Source organism: Petaurus breviceps, unplaced genomic scaffold, assembly GCF_028583685.1.
Source record: "Petaurus breviceps papuanus isolate PSGF00001 unplaced genomic scaffold, PetGlider_PUasm1.0 90760, whole genome shotgun sequence".
Classification (NCBI taxonomy): domain Eukaryota; kingdom Metazoa; phylum Chordata; class Mammalia; order Diprotodontia; family Petauridae; genus Petaurus; species Petaurus breviceps.
The window spans coordinates 8,495,132-8,515,502 of NW_027187338.1; the positions used below are offsets into that span (position 1 = coordinate 8,495,132).

A 20,371-nucleotide genomic window follows, 5' to 3' on the forward strand; every position below is an offset into this window, starting at 1 on the left:
TCTAGGGCTGGTGCTTTATCTTCTGTACCACCTAGCTGCCCCTGAATTCTTATTTTTGGCTGCCATCCCATACTACTGATATCAATGTATCATAATACTAATAATTCTATATATAATATCTATACTAATGTAACATAATGCTAATACACAATGACCTTACAATCCATTGAAACCCTCAGATCTTTTTTCAGGCAATAAAAGAGATAGTCAAGTCATGTACTTGGGAACTTGATTGTTTTGAACCCAAGTTTAAGATTTTACCATGGTGCTGAATGGGTTCTGATTTTTTTAGACCTTCTTCTAAGCTGATATCCAATCATTAATGACTATTCTCTTATAGTCTAATCAACCAGCTCTTAGTCTACTTAACTGTATGTGTGTGGTTAGACCAGAGTCTAATCACATACCCCAGGCCAAGTCTTGTCCATAATAATAAGTGCAAGTAAGTTACACTAATCCCTCACCTACCAGCCTGGAAAACTTGCCAGAAAAGAACAGGAGATCCGAAATTTCTTTTCCTTGGTAAAGCTTTGTCGGATCTTTGCCACCACTCTGTCCTTCCTAGCTCCTTCAATTGACCCTCCATTGGCACAGCTTTGCCCATCCTGGGCAACCTCTCAGAAGCCCTCCAGCTCTCCAGTTTTTCCTAAAACGTAGCTTCTACAATCAGGTGAGGAGAAGTAGACTGCCCCACCTCATCCTTCCCACTGGAAGTTGAATGATGGAGGTTAGGCTTCATGTAGGAAGCATGTCCACAATTCCTTGGCCTCTTAGGATGTCGGTATCCTTGCTCTTTCAGAATTCCACATCAGCCTCAGGCTGAGAAGTAGGACCTTAGAGACCTCATGTCTCATCCTACCTCCTCATTTTACAGAGAGGGCCCAAGATCACACAGCTGGCAATATCGCAGAACCAGGACTTGGACCCAGGTGTTTTTAAATCCAAAACTTCCAAGTTGGGGTGCCACCCATAACTGATGCCTGGGACATCTCAGAGACTTGGCTGTCCACCACCCAGCCTAGCCCCTAGGACTTGACCCTGACTTGGCTCTATGTTAGCCTTACCTGGGAGGGACTTAGAGCCCAGTTTGGGGGTAAGACCTCGGGCCTCGATCACTTCCACCTCAAGCTGACCACTTCGGTCCATCATTGCAATATGAACATCCCCTGGGCACCAAGAGAGAGAAAAATGAGGTACTTTCTGTTGTCCACAGCCATGAATGGAACTGGGTTAAGTGGGGTTGATCCCTACACTTCTTCCGATGATAGGAAAATTCACATAACAAATAGTCCAAGGAGTAGAGGCAGGGAAATTTCTCGAGTTATAATAAATTAAATTATTCAGTTTGTTGACTGTCCATGCATAACATGGTTTGGCGCATGCCTAGGCCACCAGAATGGTGTCACCCATATGGGAGATGCTTGAGAGCGGCTCCTGGGAGACAGAAGACCTGATATACTTGGACAGTGTGTGTTGGCCTACCATAAAGGTTGGCAGTAGCCTCTTTCTGTTGGCTGCATAGCTGGAACTAGCTGAATCCTGTCTGTCTCTTCTTGCCTCAAGTCCAGAGAAGGACTCATTCACTCATATCAGGTGATGGGGACAGTGCCACCTCCCCCTTCTCTTAAGCCACATAGCCCCCAAGAAATGGGCTTAGAGCTTTTGTCTGTTTCATTTGTCCTTTGAGTTTCTAGGTACAGGGAGTGAGTCCCCAACCTGGGAGCTTGAGGCAAGGGGATATTGGAGCCTGGGGGTAGGGGTGAAATGTAAGAGACCTGGTCTCAGACATGTGGTTTGGGGGGAACCCCGGCTTGCTTTTCTCTCTCCGCCATGACCCTATTGCATCGAGGCCCCCTTCCCAGCTGCCATCCAACATCCACTTGGGCAACCCAGACTCATTTTCATAACACACAGATAAGACAGGCAAGTAAAATGTGATCCAGAGAAATTATATATGCAAACCAAAACAAAAAAGACTCTGGGATCAGCAACTGGTTTTTTGGGGTTGTCCATAATGTTTGCATCATTCAAGTCCAGGCTAAATTTATCAGGTTGGTAGAGAGAGGGCTGGACTGAGGGGTCAGGCTGGGGAGGGTAGGGAGCTCTTGTGACCTTGTCTGCTTGCCCACAGCTGCATAGGGGTGCTTAGGGGGACATTCTAAGTCTCTCCTAAGCAAGCAACAAGGCTCAATGGAGCCCAGTCCTTCACAGCTTTGGTCTCCAGAGGGCACTGCTCTTAAAGGCCAGTCTAGAATTACAGGAGTGATGAGTGACTCTCTGCCTTGTCCCACTGACACCAGAGAGAACCTTGACCTTTGGGTGTCTGATGACTTAGCATCATGAGCTGTGAAGCTACAGAATGGGGGACTGAGGTTAGACTTTGGGAAGCACTTCCCAGTGATGTCTACACCATGCTACCTAAATATAGACATCCTTCTTATCTTCTGCACCCCTGTTCACCCCCATCCCCCCACAATATTGGGGAGCTTTCACCTCGTCTTGCCAGGAAATAGGCCTCCAGGCCCTCTCCATACCATGCATGGAGCTTCCCTGTGTACCCCAACCTTCTTTCCAGCTACCCTTTTTATGCTGGCCCCTTCTCCTAGAATAGAAACTCCTTGAGGGTGGTTTTGCTTGCTTGTATTTGAATCCGTAGAGATTAGCACAGGGCCTGGCACAAAGTTTACCAGGTCTCTCTGTCTCTGTGTCTCTCCACGTCTCTGTCTCTCTGTGTCTCTGTTTCTCAGTCTTTGTCTCTCTGTCTGTCTCTGTCTGTTTCTCCTTTAACTGTCTACACCACCTACAATTCTATTTATCCACAAGCTAATGGGGGAGGAGAGTCAGGAGAAATGGGACGTTCCATCTCCTCCCATATCATCTAGTGATGAAGCAAGCTCTCTCTGCTGTTCCCAGACAAGACAGTGGTCCCTTCAGCCCCTAAGAAGAGAACTGAAGAAGAATGTGGCCCTTGCCCCCACCCCAGTCACTTTAGGAGACTCACCCATCGGAGGTGTCCCCAGTGTCTGTCTCCCCACAATCTGGGCTGGCCCCAGGCCATCCAGGAAGTCACTGAATTGGCTCTCGGCCCCCAGCCTGGCAGTAGGGAAGATGAACCTGTGGACAACAAGATAAAAAGGAAGTCCAGAGCACAAGGTCAGGACACCCTGGGGATGTGGAGACACCAGTACCCGGGGCCAAGGTCCAATCCTACCTGGGCTTTTGCTTCCCCCCCTGCAGGGCAGGAGGAGGGTAGGGGAGTTCTGAGTCAGAGATCTGTGTTCAAATATTGCCTCTGCTAGTTACTGCCTGTTTGAACTTGGGTATGTCAACTCCCCTCTCCTGAGTCTCAGTTTCCTCCACTGTAAAATGGGATCATTTGTCATACCCATCTCTCAGGATTGATGTGAGGAAAAGGTTTTGTTAATGTAAATGTATGAAGAAGTCCCTGTGCCCAGGGCTGAGGGAGAGGCACATTTAGATTTAAAAAAAGAAACAAAGCCTATGCTTCCATGGAGTTTGCAGTCTAACGGAGATGGCCAGGTGGACGACAGATTGGGCCATAGCACTGGGAGCAACCTGTTAGCCCACCTCAGTTTACCAATGGACCAAAGCCCTTGGAATAAGGTAAAGTGCTATAGAAATAGGAGGAGGAAGAAGAGGTACAAAATGAGATCATTGGAAAACAGGCCCATCCATGGTAAGAGAGGCGATCATATAAGCAGCATGGTGATGGTAGGCAATACCGAACGGGATCATAGATCTGGGGTCGGGAGGGGCCTGAGGCCATGCGGAACGGCCCCTTGATTTTGCAGATGAGGAAGCTGAAGCCAGGGGGTTTCCATTAGATTGTAAGCTCCTTGAGGGCAAGGGTCTTTTGCTTCTTTTAGCATTCCCCGCCCTTAGCACAGTGCCTGGCACATGTGTGCTTAATGAATGATTAATTGATTGATTGGTTAGTGACCTGACCAGGATCAAGCAAGTAGCAAACATTGAAGGCAGAAGTTCAGCCCTGGCCTGTGTTTTTAGAACCAACACTTGTTCTGACACACCATATCGCTGCAGAATTCTAATAGTCCATTCCCCTCATTTCACAGAAGAGGAAACTGAGGCTCATAGAGAAAAAGGAACTTCCCAAAGTCCCCACAACAAGAATGGAACACAGCTCTCTTGGCTCCTAGGCAAGGACTTTCTCAAAGCCTTGTTACCCTTGAGTTCTGACCCAAATCCCAGAGTCCAGGCCTCCAATTCTTGGCTCTCACCACTATTCTGTACTTAGTACCTCTTGAGGGTAGGATTCTCTTCCCCTCTGGATTGTATGGAGGTTGGGGAGGGAAGGAAAGAGAATAAGAGAACCATCGAATGAATGCCAGAACTCAGAAAACTGCCCCACTTTACAGGTGGAACAACTGAGGCCTGAGGAGAGAAATATCTAATGTCTCTTTGAGCCTGAAATGTGACATCTGGGACTCTTACAAAGGAGGGGTCCCTGAGCCCACCCCATGCCCAGGTGATATGAGGGAACAGGCAGGTAGGACGCACGTGCCATCGGAGCTGTTGCTGTTGGTGCTACCATCGGTGGATTCTCGACTCCCTTGACGTGTGACCCTGCTTCTCATCTCCACAGCAATCCCGGTCTCTGTGCTCCGCCTGATGTTGCTTGGTAGTTTCTTGGTTCCACCCTCTAATGCACAGAGAGAGAACCCAGGCATCAACCACGGAAGAGTGGAAGGAGAGAAAACTGTAGCAGAGATTTCCTGGGAGGGAAGTGAGCCACAATTACTGGGGGCCCCAGTGATTCCTAGTTGTCCCCCCTGGGCTGAGGAGCTCAGGACCCTGGCAGGCTGAGAGTGGAAGGGAGGAAGCCTTTGAGGCCTGCATGGCCTTCCCCTTCGATCCCTTTTTGAGAGCAAGGAAGAACACTACCCAGAGAGGGGAGGGTCTCAGCCCCATTTGGGAGGAGATGGGCTACAACAGGATAGTCCCTTATACATGAAGAGAGATATACCATATCTATAATCCCCTGAAGTCCCCCGGCAAAGATCACGGATTTCACACACCCCAGAATTTGACAACCCTCATTCCCACCCCTACCCCACCCCATCTTTTGTTCCTTTGTAGGTATGAACAATTCTACCTTGGGTTTACCCTCTTTCTACCCAACACTATCCTGGAGGCTATAAATGCCAGACCAACCCCACTGCCGTCTGCCATCATAAATCCCAATACCCCATTGGAGTCTGACACCATTTACAGAATCTTCATCCCATGATCAGTACCCCACTGTTTGTCTGTTAATTTTATATACGCATCATCTCAGACCTACAACTCTCTCTGACACCATCTCAGAGCCCATCACTGTTGGACTAACACCCTTCTCTGTGTGTGACAATATCATAAACGCCATTACCCTAAGATCAAGCACCTTCTTCTGCCTGAAAGTATCCCAAACTTATATCCCCAGATCTACACCTCCCTCTCAACCTGATACCATCACAAAAGCTATCACCCCCCCATCCCCACCCCTCAACCAACATTCCTTTTTCTTGACAATATCACAAACCCTTAGCTGGGTAATTTAGGGGCAGATCACTCACTTTCTGGGTCGCTAGGTGGCGCAGTGGAAAGAGTACCAGCCCTAGAGTTAAATATGACCTTAGACATTAATTACAATTATTATTGTGAACCTGGGCAAGTGACTTAACCCTGTTTGCCTCAGTTTCCTCATCTGTATGAGGAATGAGAATGAGGGGGAGAAGCAAATTACTTTAGTTCATTTGCCAAGGAGACCTCAAATGGGGTCATCAAGAGTCAGACTGAATAACAACACTCACTTTTCTGGCTTTTAGTTTCATTTGTAAAAATTGCAGAGGGCAAAGAGGAAAAGATTGACTATGTAATCTCTAAGGATTCTTTCAGCTTTAAGATGCTATGATCTTTTTTATGCTTTTTTTTTGGATGGGGGAAGGCAGGGCAATTGGAGTTAAGTGACTTGACCAAGGTCCCACAGCTAGCAACTGTTAAGTGTCTGGTACTGGATTTGAACTCAGGTTCTCCTGACTCCAGGGCTGGTGCTCTATTCACTGCATCACTTAGCCACCCCTGATGCTATGATCTTTTACTGGACGCTATCACAGACCCCAATATCTCCTTCATAACAACTGATATTTACTTATTTTTTCCAAATTAGGTTTTATTAATAAGACAGGTAAAAACTGATTTATCAATCTTCACATAGAACTGCAGAAGAAGCTGGAAAAAAGGCCTCATTTTAAAAACAAAATGCATCAAATACAAGGTTCTTCTACCTAAGTACTTGAGATTGTCTTCTTGGGATATTTCTTCCCATCTACAAAATGCAAAGCGCTGGAAGCCAATGTTTTTGCATTCACTTAGACTGCTTGTAATAATCCTGATCCATTTTCAAAGTCCGCTTGCAAATGTTTACTGTGCAGGACACTCCACTTTGTCTCTTGCCTTTTGCTACATTTTTGCACTTCCTTTTAGCTTCATCCTAAGTGCTGCTACAGAATTTGTTTCCTGTTGTCCTTTGTCATTCCCTTTGTTGATTTCATTCAATTACATACATTCCTGATCATCTGGGTAGTTTTCCTTATTTAAAAAAATAAAGAAAACCTTGAGGTTTGCCTCAGTGTTCATGTCTGTTTGTTGGCTTTTCCTTTTCTAACTTTTGTTTTACTAAATATGGCTAGCCTCATTTTATAAATATATGTGATATTGCAACCAAGTCATATTTAGAAACTGATTTGCCCGAACAATAAAATATTAATAGTTCTCTTAAAAAGGGGGGGGCAGGTTGTGTGATGCAGTTTTTTGGGTTTTATATTGTGTGTACTTTCTCAATAAATATCTCTTGAAAGTTTTGTAACACCCGGTGGATGAAGCAAGCTTATTCTCATTGCTCTCTTGGTAGGTTGAAGATATCTGTTACAAGTGATATTTATTGAAAAGGTATAAAACTTTTCAAAGTTTGCAAAGCAGCTTATTCTTACCCCATCACCCATTTGGTACACATAATAACCTGTGAGATAGATATTAACATCCCCTTTCACAGATGAGGAAATTTGGGCTCAGACACAGAAAAGTGATTGCCCGTGGTCACACAACTCTCGTGGGTGAGAGGTGGGATTTAAAACTGGGTCTTCTTAACTCTACGGCCAGTCCTCTATCCACTAGATCACACTTTAGATCACTAAGAAAGGACCTCAGGGTCCACTGAATCTATCTTCTACCCTTTTCAGGATTCCAAATAAGATCATCCAGCTTCCATCTGAAGACCTCTAGTGACAGAGAATTTGCTACTTTCTAAGGCATTCCATTCCACTTTTGGACAGCTCAGATTTCCAGGAAGGTCTTCCCTCCACTGAGTTTAAATTTACCTCCCTGGTCATGGCTTCTCTACTCTCATTCCTATCCCTATACTCACTCCCCTCAAAGCCTCCAATAGTTCCTTGTTCTGCTCTTGGGGCCAAGCAGAACAAAATCTAATCCTTCTTTCCCATGACAGCCAGCTCTTATATACCTCCTGTCCCATTCCCATCTTCTGTTTTCCAGTTTAACCATCCCCAGTTCTTTCATACATGATCTCAAAAGACCCTTCACTATCCTGGTTGCCTTCCTCTGGATGCTGCCCAGTTCATCAATGTCCTTACTAAAATATAGTACTCAAGACTAAACAACAATTTATATGAAGACTGACAAGAGTAGAGAATGGTGGGATTACTGACTCACTCATTCTGGACACCACAGTTCTTAGTCTTAGATTACATTTGCTATTTTATCTGCCACAGCCCACTACTGATTTATATTGAGTTTTCAGTTCACCAAAACCCTCAGATCTATTGTCTATCCAAGCTTGCCCTCCATCCCTTACTTGTGAAGTTTACTTTTGAAGCAAAGTGTAAGATTTTTACACTTATGGTCATTGAATTGAACTTGATCTGGTCCAATGTTATGATCTGTCCAGATCTGACTCTTGTCCAATATGTTGTCTATCCTTGCTAGTTTTGTATCACCTGCAAATTTGATGAATGGGTAATCTAAGTCTTTATCCAGGTCATTGATAAAAATATTAAATAGCTCAGGGCTAAATTCAGATCCCTTGGCCAGCCAGACTCACTTCCCTCTCCAATCCATCCTCCAGAGAAGTTGCCAAAATGAGACTCGTAAAGCACAAATCGGACCATGTCACCCCTCTGCTCAAGAAATTCCAGTGGCTCCCTATTGCTTCTGAGATAAACATATATTCTTCTGTTTGGCATTTGGAGCCCTTCACAATGGGGATCCAGTCTACTTTCCCAGGTTTATTGATATATTATTGCCTTTCACCCATTCTACATTTCCAGTCAAACTAAGTATATGTTCCTTGTGTATAATATTCTATCTCCATTCATGGCTGATCCCCAGTACCTTGAATGTTCTCCTACCTCGACTTCAATGCCCAAGCTCAGCTCCAATCACCACCGACATGATAATTTTCCTGATATTCCCTCTCCGTACCCACAGAGTCTCAAAATTATTTTTTATTTCCTCCTATGTAAATAAATTATTGTATTTCCTTTTATGTATGTAAATTGTTTTCTCCCAGTTAAATGTAAGCACTTAGAGGGATTGAAATTTTCCTTCTTTCCCTCCCTCCCTCTTTCCTTCTTTCATTTCCTTTCTCTTTTTTTTATATTTCCACTGCCTAGCAAAAGGCCAGACATATAATAGGTGCTTAATAAATGCTTGATTTGTTAAAACTGGTTGATGGTTGACATGCAGCCTTCCTAGGTCAGGCCACTCAAGCCCTTTGGATCTTCCTAATTGCATTAGCGTCCAGCTCATATCCGATAAACTAAATCTTATAAGTAAATGTTATCTTACAGTCTCCCTCTCACCTACCAAATTAGTAAACCCTTCTGTAACCAAGCATCCCTGGACCAATACCCCTCTCTGCCTATTAACACCACACAGCCCAGAAAGGTTGTGGAAAGGAGGAGGAATAGAGGGTGGTAGGGGGTCTTAGCCCCCTCCCTTGGGAGAAGTAGGACTGGGGGAGGGGGTCTCGGGTGACAGGCTGTGCAGAGGAAACGCGGAGGGGGAGGGCTGGCTCCCCTTAAGACAGCAACTCCCTTCCTTCCCCTCGCCGCCTCCTTCGGTTGCCATGGTAACCTCCTCCGCATTGCAGAGACGCCCCCGCTCCTCCACAATCCCCCAGGCTGCCTCTGTGGGGGTGGGGGGGAAACGTTGGGGGGAAGAGAACGGGCTTGGTCGAATCCATTGGCTGTTGCTGGGAGGGAGGTGTGGGGACGGAGGAAAATTAACTACATGCCCACCAATCAGGGAAGGGGGGGGGGGACCCAAAGGGAGGGCGTTTACCTGGGGGCGTGGCCCACCAGGGTAGGGTCCCAAGTACTGACATAGCATGGGTGGGGTGTTGAAGGGTTCGGACACTCAGTTTGGTGGGGGCGGCAGCGCAGGACTTGTAGGGTGGGTCACTGCTTCGCCTGAGTCGCAAGTGTTGGCTACCATGGTAACATCCTTCCTGGCCAGAGAACGCTCCCCGCTTCCTCCCCTCCCCCTGAACGGAGCCGTTATTATCTGTTTACCTTCAGAATGGGGAGATTGGGGGTGGGGGGAGAGGAGAGAGCATCCTCACTGAAAGTAGTCTGGGCCTGAGCTGTGCGACCCTCTCTCCCAACGGAAACACCCAGAGAGAATCACACATCCTCTACAGTCACCCAAGATCAGAGGGGCTTATACAACAGCAGCACACAGTTACACAGTAACAGTTCATACACATAGCATGTTACAGCTCGACACAGTGTGCTACAGCCGGACACAGTAACACCTTGTCACACAACAGAAATATAGTAATTACACACACACACACACACACACACACACACACGGGACCTGATAACCTTTTTAAAATATAGCCACACAACATCAATATAGCTGCTCAGGGGGCAACACATGTCCACAGGCAGTCTCATAGACACAGTTGCACAATAGCAGTACAGATGCCAATAGTTACACACAGTCACACCACAACAGTTACAGTCAAAATCATAGAACCATAGGTTATGCAGAGCCATTTATGAATATTAAAGACATAAATATCATATTATTTAGAGCTGGAAGGACTTTAGGCATAATTTAGGCTTACCATCCCATTGCATACACAGGAAAAGCAAAGGAAAGTGACTTGCCCAAGGTCACACAGCTAGGAAATGGCACAGCCAGAATTTGAATCCAGGTCCTCCAACTCCAAACTCAATCACTTGAAACTGTTATAGTCATAGGGTGAGACAATCACAAAGTCATGCTAATTACTAAGTCCTTCAGGGTTGCACAGTTTCAAACATAAGCTCTTCCTCCGCAGAGGTAGAGCCTTTAGGGTTGGAGTCAGAAACTGGGAAAAGGACTTTGAGCTGAGAATAAGGTCAGGCCAGGGGAACATCAAATCTGCTCAAAGTTATGAGGATGGAGTGTCAATGTAGAAGACAAGGGTGATTTAACCAGACCTGCTCAGTCTCCAGGCCTCAGAGATTTCCATCTCCAGTTAATACTCGAAGTGCAGCAGGCAGAAATGGATGGACAGGAGAAAGAATTCCCCCTGCCCCTGCCCACCCATGAGAGAGGGAATTAAATAAGAGTTGGGTGGGCATTTCCCTGGCCCAGGAAAAAACTCAACTTGGGATGTTTTAGATACCTTTTGAAGGTTTTCTCTTCTCTCATCATCCCATTTCCTCTCTCCCCCATCTTCAAAATATTTCTAATGGGTCATGGGGGAGGATTGCTCAATAATCTCCCTATCTGAACTTGTGTGTATATGTGCACTTGAGTGTGTGCATGTGTGTGCACCCATGCCAGAGAATTGGAAGAGATCATGGAGTCCAACAATCTTATTTTACAGATGGGGAAACTGAGACTCAGGGCAAGATCAGTGTTACATACCACTTTTGTTACACAGGACTTGAGATCAGGCCTCTTGGCTACAAGGACAGCACTCTTTCCCTTGCATAATGCTACTTCCCATTTTGGGATCCATAGTCCCATGTACATCTACCTAAACAATATGCCCCTGTACAGAGCCGGAGTGACTACCAAGGTACCATCCTTCCTAGCAGAACAAGATCAGGGACAGAGGAAGGAGGCTGCTGTCCCAGGTGCTGAAGTAAGAAACCTCGAGGACACCTTTCAAACGATGACTGAGTGCCAGAGTTGGAAAGACCTAGAAGATCATCTAGTCCCACCTCTCCCTGAATAAGAATCCCTTCTACAAGACCCTAAACAAGTGGTCAGCCTGCATTTAAAGACCTGATACATTTAAAGGCAATTCATTCCACTTTTGGAGAGCTCTAATTGTTAGGGTCTTCCTTAAATTGGGATGAAGTCTTTCTCTCTCTCCAACTTCCACACTGTTCCTAGTCCTGCTCTCTGGAGCCAAGCATAAAAAGCCTAATCTCTCTTTTCTGTAGGTATCCTTTAAATGTTTGTAGACAATTACCGTGCTCTGCCCTCCTTTAGACTAAACACCTTCAATTTGGGTGTGGTCTCCAGTCCCTTCCTGCTCCAATTCTTCTCTGGATTCTCTACATTTTGTCAGTATAGTTTTAAAATGTGTCTCCAAAACAGAGCACAAAATTTCAGATATGTTCTGACTGGACATAGGACAGCTGGACCATCTCCTTCCTCTCTTTGGTTTTGTCCTTTCCTTCAGTTTAGCTATAATCCTCAGACCTGGGGAAGGGAGAAGAGAAGAGAACAGCCCCTCTAGCTCCAGTGATATCCATGGACCTCAAGTTTTTCCTCCCCTTCCCAGAAGCTGAGCTCCAGGTACTTGGATACTTGGCACCATAGGATTTAGAGCTGAGGTCTGACCACAGTCATCCTGCCTTATGGAGGTCTTATGGGCCTGTTTCTGGTCCATTCTACCTGCTCAGGAGTTCTCAGTAGAGGTGTTGTCTTTGGATCCAGAGGTGGCTGGAACTGTTGCCCACCACCACCCTTGCCCCCAGAGATTCAGCCTGATTCCTGGGGTTCAAACCCCAACTCCTCCAAAGTCTAGTGCCTCAAAACCCTGAATCCCAAAAGTCCTTCTTAAAATGTGGTACCCAACATTGAACCTTGTAATCCAGAAAAAGTGTCCAGACCAAAGAGAGAAGGACTATCCACTCCCTTTCTGGTCTTCTTGCCACTTCTCATACCTGATGTTCCACTTTCTGACCCCCCCTGCCTGGAATGCTTTCTTGCTTCACCTCCATCTCTTAGTTCAATTTCAATTCAAGCAACACCTTCTACAGGATGGTTTCCTACCTTCTTCCCGGCTAGTGGTTCCTTCCTGTCTTGTATTTATTTTGCATATATGTACAAGCATTTCCCCCTAAAATACAGGCACCTTGAGGATGAGGATTGTTCCATTTTTTTCTTAATCTGCCCAGCACTTAGTAGGTGCTTAATGTTTGTTGACTGACTGAATGATGAATCTCTACTGTATGGACTTGGGACTTCTTCTTCTCTGGTTGCTTCTCCCTTCCTCATGGACCCCTCAAATTCCAACTACATCCAACCTACATACAACCCCAGCTTCCTCAATTCACAACCTCCTTAATCCCTATCAAACTCCATTCCTCCACCTATCCTGACCCAGCCCCAATTCCCCCATACCTCAATTTTCCCAACCCTCAGCATCTCCTCATACTTCAACTCCTTGGTCCCCTACTCCCAACACATAGCCTTCACCCTTACATCCTGAGTCCCCAGACAACATTCCCTCGCCTAACCTCAGCCCAGTCCCATTATTCCTATGGCTACAATATCGCTGAGAACTCAGCATGAAGAGACAGACAAGGTACTCTAAGAGACCACCCTAACCCAGCTCTATGAGGTCCCTGCCCCACAGAAGGAAAGATGAAATCCTAGGGAAGCTGGCTCCCCTCTTCCCTCACAAGATATCTTTTTTTTTGCCTTTTGGAGGGCAATTGGGGTTAAGTAACTTGCCCAAGGTTACACGGGTAGTTTTTTTGTGTGGGTGTTAAGTGTCTGAGGCCGGAACCGAACTCGGGTCCTCCGACTCCAGGGCCGGAGCTCTTACTCACTGCGCCACCTAGCCGCCCCCACAGGATATCTTTTAATGGAGGGGGGAAGGAGTTTTCCAACAGCCACCTGGAGCTTTGGGGAGCATTTCCCCAGAGTCTCTAGATTCCCTCCCTCTTATCTTCCCCCTCCCCCCAGTTCCTGGAGGCCTATTTTGAGGTTGGCTGGGGGAGTTGTTGCTGTTCTGAGCAAAAATAAGCAAGAAGAGGTTTTAAAACAAAACCAGCTGGCGTCTGGGGTGTCACAAACCTGCAGCAAACAGGGGGTGGCAGTGATTCTGAGTGTGATGGGTGTGTGTATGTGTGTAAGAGAAAGAAAGGAAGGAAGAAAGGAAGGAAGAGAGGAATTGTGTGTGAGGTGTCTGTGATGTGTATAGGCATGTGATCCTGGGTGACTGTGTACATTTATAGCTTTATGTTGCTACATGTGACTAAGATATATGTGTGGCTGATGTAGGAGAGAGAGCTTCCGGGACACAGAGCTGGCGGACCCGTGGACAAATCCCAGCTCCTCCCTCCTCCACTCACTCACTGCCTGTGTAGCCTTGAAGAAGACCCATTCCCCATCTCTGGACCTCAATTTCCTTCTCTGGTGAATGAAAGGGTTGAATTAGTTGGTGTCTAAGGATGCTGCTATCTCTAATGATCTAGGACTGACCTGTCTCTGTGAGAATGTTTATGATTTGTGTATCTGCCTGAGACAGAAGCAGAATGAAACTAATCTTTCTTCCATGGAAGCCTCTCAGATACTTGAAGACAATGACCACATCCCTTCCTAAGCTTTATCTTCTCTAGGCTAAACATGTCTAGTTCTTTAAACTTTTCCACCTATCACCTAGACCCTAGTCCCCTCTCCATCCTGGTCGTTTTTTCCTGTAGTCTCTCCAGCCTATCAGTGTTGTCCTTAAATGTGGTGGCCAGGCCTGAACACAATACTCCAGATGTTATCACCTTCCTTCCTCCGGCCACTGCTCCCCCTTTCATGCAGCTGAAGATCATGTTAATTGTTTAGGCTGCCATGACTCTTTGTTGACTTACATTGGGCTTGAGTCCACTAAGACCCCTAGATCTTTTTTTCATATAAATGGCAGCCTAGCTACATCTTCCCCATTCCCACATTTATGTGTTGTGGTTTGTTTTACCAAAGTGAATGGCTTGAAGTTTATCTTTATTAAAATTCATCTTCTTAAACATGACCCATCATTTTACCCTCACGAGAGCATTTGCGATCCTGTTCTGCCAGTGTATTACCTTTCCCTCCAAGCTTCCTGTCATCTCTCAATTTGCAAGCATGTCACCTATTTCTTCATCTAGGATAGTGACAAAAATATTGAATACAACAGGGCCAAGAATAGAGCCCTGGGGCATACTGCTAAGCCTCTCTCTAGAATGACCTTTATTAACCACCAATCTCTGGGTTCAGTTCCAAATTGCATTTCTAATATGTGCCCACAAGTACATACATCATAAGAAACTTTGTCAAGTGGTTTGCTTAATCAATCACTGACTCAACGAGAAAGCATTTATTAGGCACCTAATGTGTGTCAGGCATTGTGCTGGGCCCTTAAATTCAAGGGTACTACATTTACATCTTTCCCCTGATCTAGTTACTCTTGTCAAAAAAAGGAAATGGACTTGATCTGGCATGAATTGTTCTGGATGAATCCATGATGATTCTGTGATTATGGCTTTCCTTTCTAAATGCTCACAAACCATCCCTTTAATAATACAGTCTATGCTGTTTGAGTACTACTACTATTAATAACAATAACACTACATATAGTTACCACATTGCATTTTAAGGTTACAAAGCATTTTATATACCCTATCACCATGAAGACAGTTTCCACATCCCTTCCTAAGCTTTATCTTCTCTAGGCTAAACATGCCTCATTCTTTAAACTTTTCTACCTATCTTCTAGACTCTAGTCCTCTCCCCATATGGTCACTTTTTTTTCTGTACTCTCTCCAGCCTATCAATAATGTCCTTAGATGTGGTACCCATGAGATAGCTAATAAAGGTTTCATTGTCAGGTTCCCTCTTCTTTTCTCTTCTGAAACTCAGAACATTTGCATATGTTCATCCAGAGAGACTCCTTTCCCACTCTCCCCAGTGTCTCAGGAAGCTCCAGCGGTAACCACACCCACAAGTCCTTTCAGTTCAGTACGACACATTTCTTCTGGGTCTGGTGACTTGACCTCATTGAGAGCAGCTGGAGTTGCCCAAGTCTGACCATGTCACCACCACATCCTCCCTCAATAAACTTTCTTGGTCCCCCACTACTTCCAGGAGCAAATACAAACCCCTCTGGTTGACAATTAAAAGCCTTTACAAGCTGACCCCAAACCATCTTTCTAGTCTTGTCTAGTACTTGTTTACATAGCCCTTTCATAGGAGCATCTGAACTCCACTGTCTAGTTAAATTGGCCTTCTGGCTGTTCCGCAAACATTGTGCTTCATTTCCCATATCTGAGTCCTAGCTGTCACTAGCCCCATGCCTGAAACGCACTGCCTCCTCACCTCTTCTTTGAATCCCTAACTTCCTTCCAGATTTGACTCCAGCTTCATTTTCCATGGGACTTTTCCTAATCCTTCCACCTGCTGGTGTCCTCCCTTCCAAAATTTACACCTACATATAAAATGGATGGACATGTCTCTCACATGTCCAGAATATAAACTCTTTGAGGGTAGGGACTGTTTCACTTTTGTCTTCGTATTTCCAACACCTGGCAAAGTTCCCAGCATGCAAGAGGCATTTAAATATGCCTTTTGATTTTCGATTAGTCAATGGATTGAAGATTTATGCAATCCCTGACTAGTGCAAATATATTATCTGATTTTCTTTGGGCAGCCTCTTAGGCAATGATATTTATGTTTTTGTCCCTGTGAGACTGTATATTGTGTGAGACTCTTTGTGCCTTTATGCACAGTGCTGGGTTTCTCCAGGTGAATATCCCATCCAAAAGCTTTTTGGCAAGTCATAAATGAACATATACAAGAGTTCTCTGTCTCTGTTTCTCCCTCTGTCTCAGTCTCTCTCTGTCTCAGTCTCTCTCTCTCTCTCTCTCTCTCTCTCTCTCTCTCTCTCTCACACACACACACACACACACACACATACACACACACACACATACACACACACACAAGCTTCTGGTTTTGTTAGGCCTCTGTATAGGTGCCTGGCCACTACTGGCCCTCAGCTGCCCCAAGGGTCTTGCCCATTGCTCACCCATTCTCTTACCTGGCTGGGGTAGCTGTAGTGAGCTCCGGCTTCTCTGGGTCAAGCCCACGATGGCTGCCATCTTGGCCCCCAGACTGCTGCGGCGCTTCTTGGCAGTGCTGGCCCCAGCTGTGCCCCCAGCCTGCTCCCCTCCACCTCCAAACACCTCGCCACTGATGCTGGAGCTGCGTACCACATTCCGTGAGGACGCTGCGGGGCCTGTGCCTGGCTCCCCATCAAACATGGTCCTGAAGGTGTTGGGCCCACAGGCAGCACTGGGAACAGGAAGGAGAAGGGCCACTTGTCACCAAAGTCCTTTCCCCAGGCCCAAGTCTAGCCTCACCCGGAGCCTGCAGCTGCAGTTGAAGCAGAGGGACTGGACCCAGGGCAGGGGTCATATGTTCTTGCTGTCCTGGGAGCTGGCAGTGACTTCATCTGTGTACACTGGGGATGAGAAAACCAGACAATCCATCTGCTCCTTAGCCTGGAATCTGCTCTAGAGCTCAGGGGCTCCCCAAGTGCAGGATCATATTTTCCCCCTCAGAACAGGGGCTCCTTTAAGACACTGCCATAGCTCCTTGCCCTGGGCTAGGGAGCAGGGATCCCTAAAGGTAAGGCTGTATGTCCCTTAGGCTGCAGGATTAAAAGTCAACCTTTGAAAATCCCCCTCCCCAACCTGAAGTCCATCTAGAAGGTACAAAAACCACAGGTAGATTGGTCAGCGGCTGCCACCTCCAGGAAGTGCCAAGAACAGGTAAGGGGATGGAATCCCTCTCCACCAGCTTGGTGGCTCATTTTTCTTCCCCCTTGTGAATAATTGACATCCCTCCTCTTCTCATTGGGCAGATCCTCTGACTTCCAGGAAAGGTAAACTGTCAGCTTGGCCCAGAGCGAGCTACCTCATAATCCCTGAGTCCTAGGGGTCAGACAATATCAAAATGTGCCTGAGAGACCTGATTTATCTGGGGAATTTGGAGAGATGAGGACAGTGGTGACCCAGTCACCTAAGCCCCAGTACATTCAGTTCATAGGAAAGTCACATAGGTGAGAACTTAGAGATCTTAGATTTAGAGCAAGGAGGGCTACTTAACCAACTCCATCCTTTTACAGATGGGGAAACTGAGGCTCAGAGAAGTTGTTCCTTGCTGGAGGTGGAAGAGGGGGATGTGAATCTAGGTCCTCCATTTCTGTAGCCAGTGCTCTGTCCATGATACCATTTCACAAATGAGGACACTGAGGCCCAGAGAGGGATAGAGACTTGATCAAGAGTACAGAGTAAGTCAGGCAGACTAGAACTAGGCCTACTAATTACTAGTCTGAAGCAAGCATTGTGTCTGTGCCTGGAATATAGGAGGCATTTTATAAATACTTGTCAACTTGATTCCTATCAAGTTCCCTTCTTTTCTTCCCTGTTTACTTGATACTCATGCACAACCCTGAGGACTCCCAGGAAAAGCGCTCACAAGGCAGCTTCTCCCCTCTCGAGGGACATACCTCCACTCCCTTAGCACTCTTTCTAGGCCTTCCAAAACCCTGGTGCCTGCCTATGCCCAGCCCATCACACTGATTCCTCTGAATCATAGGAGAGGAATGGCCTGGAGGGGTGGAGCTGAGGACAGAGGACAGAACATATTCAGAGCTACAAGGAATCCTGACACAGCAGAGAGAATTTTAGAACTTTGATCATAGACTATTAGGGCTGGAAGGAATGCTTGAACTTAGAACATTTAAAAATGGAGAATAGAATGTCAAAGCTAGAAGGAACCATAGAACAGGGGACTTAGAATGTTCGAGCTGAATGGTGCATTAGAACATATGATGTTGGGGCTGAAAAGGGCATGAATATAGACTGCAAAAAAATGATCTTTGAACATAGATCACAGTATGTAGAGGTAGAAGTGACCTTGGAACACAGAGCATAGAACATCACAGCAGGAATGAATTTAGAACCTAGAACGCAATGTCAGAGCAGGAAGAGGATGGATCCCGGATGTTAAAACAGAACATATAATACAAGGTAAAAGCGGCCCGAGAACACAGAATGTTAGAACGCAGATTGCCGGAGCTGGGGTTACTTCAGACTCTCCAGTCTAATGCCCACATTTTATAGACGAGGAAATTGAGGCCCAGACAAAGAGAGAGATCTAGAGACCAAGAACCAAAGCAAATATACTTAGTATCTGTGGAGTGGATTTGAGAACCCATTTTTTTCATCCTTTCTTTCTTAGCCAGATGGAAATCCACCTCTTCCAGGGGAGTAATTTCCCCATGTTTTCCCTGCCTCCTTTAGGTACCCAGTTAAAGAACTTCATGTTGTAAGCCATACCTGCTATGAAGTCCTTATCTCCTCTCCACTTCTGCTGCTCCCTAAGAAAACCTTTAGACTATTAAAGTAGGAAGGATTGGCTCCTCACATCCTGTCCTCAAAAGCCAAGACCCACAGGGTCCTCCCACCTCCTAACCAGTCCCCAGTGTCCCATTTCTGGCTCTGGTTGCTCAGCCACAGCCCAAGGACTTAATGCTGAGAGACTTGGACGTGTGTTCAAAGACCTGGCATGAACCCACTTGCCCTCTGCCTACTCATCCCTCATCATTGCCCAGTAGGACAGCTCCCCTCAGCCTTGGCCCCAGCCCCAGCCAATGAGGAGGGGGGTTCTCTACAAGGCCCACACTTGTCAAGTACATCCATCTGTCCATCTTGCCTGGTCAACCAGCCCTTCCAACAAGCCAGCAGGGCAGCCTGTTCCCTGGGCTGAATTCATACTCTTCTACAAGCCTGAAGGGCCTGTGAACAGAATGTCTGAGGTGGAAGCAGATCTTACAGATCATCAAATCTCCCCCCGCCCCCACCACTTTCCCCCCCTTACCGCGCAAGAAAACAAGGCTCAGAGATTGGAAGGAACCTGCATGAGATCCCAGAGTGAGTTAGTAGTGAAGCCCAGGCTGAACCACAACACTCCGAGGGAGGATGAGTTTGTATTCTCAGTCCCATTTCACAGATGGATCAATAAGAATGACCTCAAAACATATAGCAAGTAAGAGGCCATTTCCTAGTATCGAAGTATCTCCTCTCCTGCCATCAGAGGGTCACAGATATCCCTGCCTCCCCCCCACACACACACACCCTGAGCTTCTGTGGACTTTATCTTTAAATCCCAAGAGCTGAGAACAATGGCCTTGTATGCCGTAGAAGCACAATAAATGTCTGTTTGTTGTTGATGTTCTCTTTCCCCCAGTTGTCCAGGAGCTACTGGCTAGGTATGGATCCTGGTCTCTCTCAGGGGCAAGGGAGATGAGGCAAGGTTCAACTCCACTTGGAAAGCCTCTTGCTTACTCAATTATGAGTGACCCATCCCCTTCCCATAAAAACAAACAAACAAAAAACTTAACTCACCAAACTGAAAAATGTAGGTGCGGTCCTTGGCATCCCCAATGGAATCAGCGCTGCCACCGCTGCTGCCGGGGGGCCCCTCTCAGGAGCTTGCTCTCCTGAAGCATTGGAACTGAGACTCTGATTTACCAGGCAAGTCCACTCACAGTTACCCCAAAGTGATCAGGATGGGTTCCCTGAGGGAGATGGCATCAGAGGAAGGTTTAGAATGAGGAAGGGCCCCCAGGGCTGCCTCTTGCCCAGAGCCCCACCCCATCTGTGAATAATCCAGGTCCCAGAGGACCTGGCATCCCCCCTCCCACTTCCTGGGGGAGAAATATCATCCCAGTTGGTGTTTCAAGAGTCAATCGTGGAGAATAAAATCCTGGGTTCATCTGGTTGGCTTCAGGCCTGCCGGCTCTGCTGCTAGGAACAGACATGGGTCCCAGACCTGACAGGTTCCCCCAGTGTACTCCCCACTATGACCCCAGCTTATCACTAGCACCAACTCCCTCCTGCTTGGGCTCCTCCCAAGGCTGGGGGCTGGGGGCTGGGGACAGAGTCACTGTGGCCTCACAGGTGTGTCCGGGGAGCAGGCAATTCATCAACAGCCACAAGCACACAGGGACATACAGACAAGCACACACACAGAAACACAGGTATACACACACACACACACA

General features: G+C 46.5%; 1 protein-coding gene across 2 annotated transcripts in view; it reads right to left on the reverse strand.

The window, feature by feature from the left end:
- The window catches only part of RIMS3 (regulating synaptic membrane exocytosis 3), a 34,974-nt gene extending 15,091 nt beyond the window's left edge, over nt 1-19,883 (reverse strand). The window contains exons 1-5 of one of the 2 annotated variants that reach the window (XM_069068081.1): nt 19,716-19,883; nt 16,343-16,596; nt 4,540-4,681; nt 3,002-3,114; nt 1,065-1,166 (exon numbers count right to left, since the gene is read on the reverse strand). In XM_069068081.1, coding sequence (XP_068924182.1) covers nt 1,065-1,166; nt 3,002-3,114; nt 4,540-4,681; nt 16,343-16,565 — 580 coding nt within the window. In that variant the 5' untranslated portion in view covers nt 16,566-16,596; nt 19,716-19,883. Of the gene's footprint in view, nt 1-1,064; nt 1,167-3,001; nt 3,115-4,539; nt 4,682-16,342; nt 16,766-19,715 lie in introns of both variants that reach the window. The other variant, XM_069068080.1, reaches the window with a different exon arrangement.
- Between the last annotated feature and the right edge of the window lie 488 nt (nt 19,884-20,371).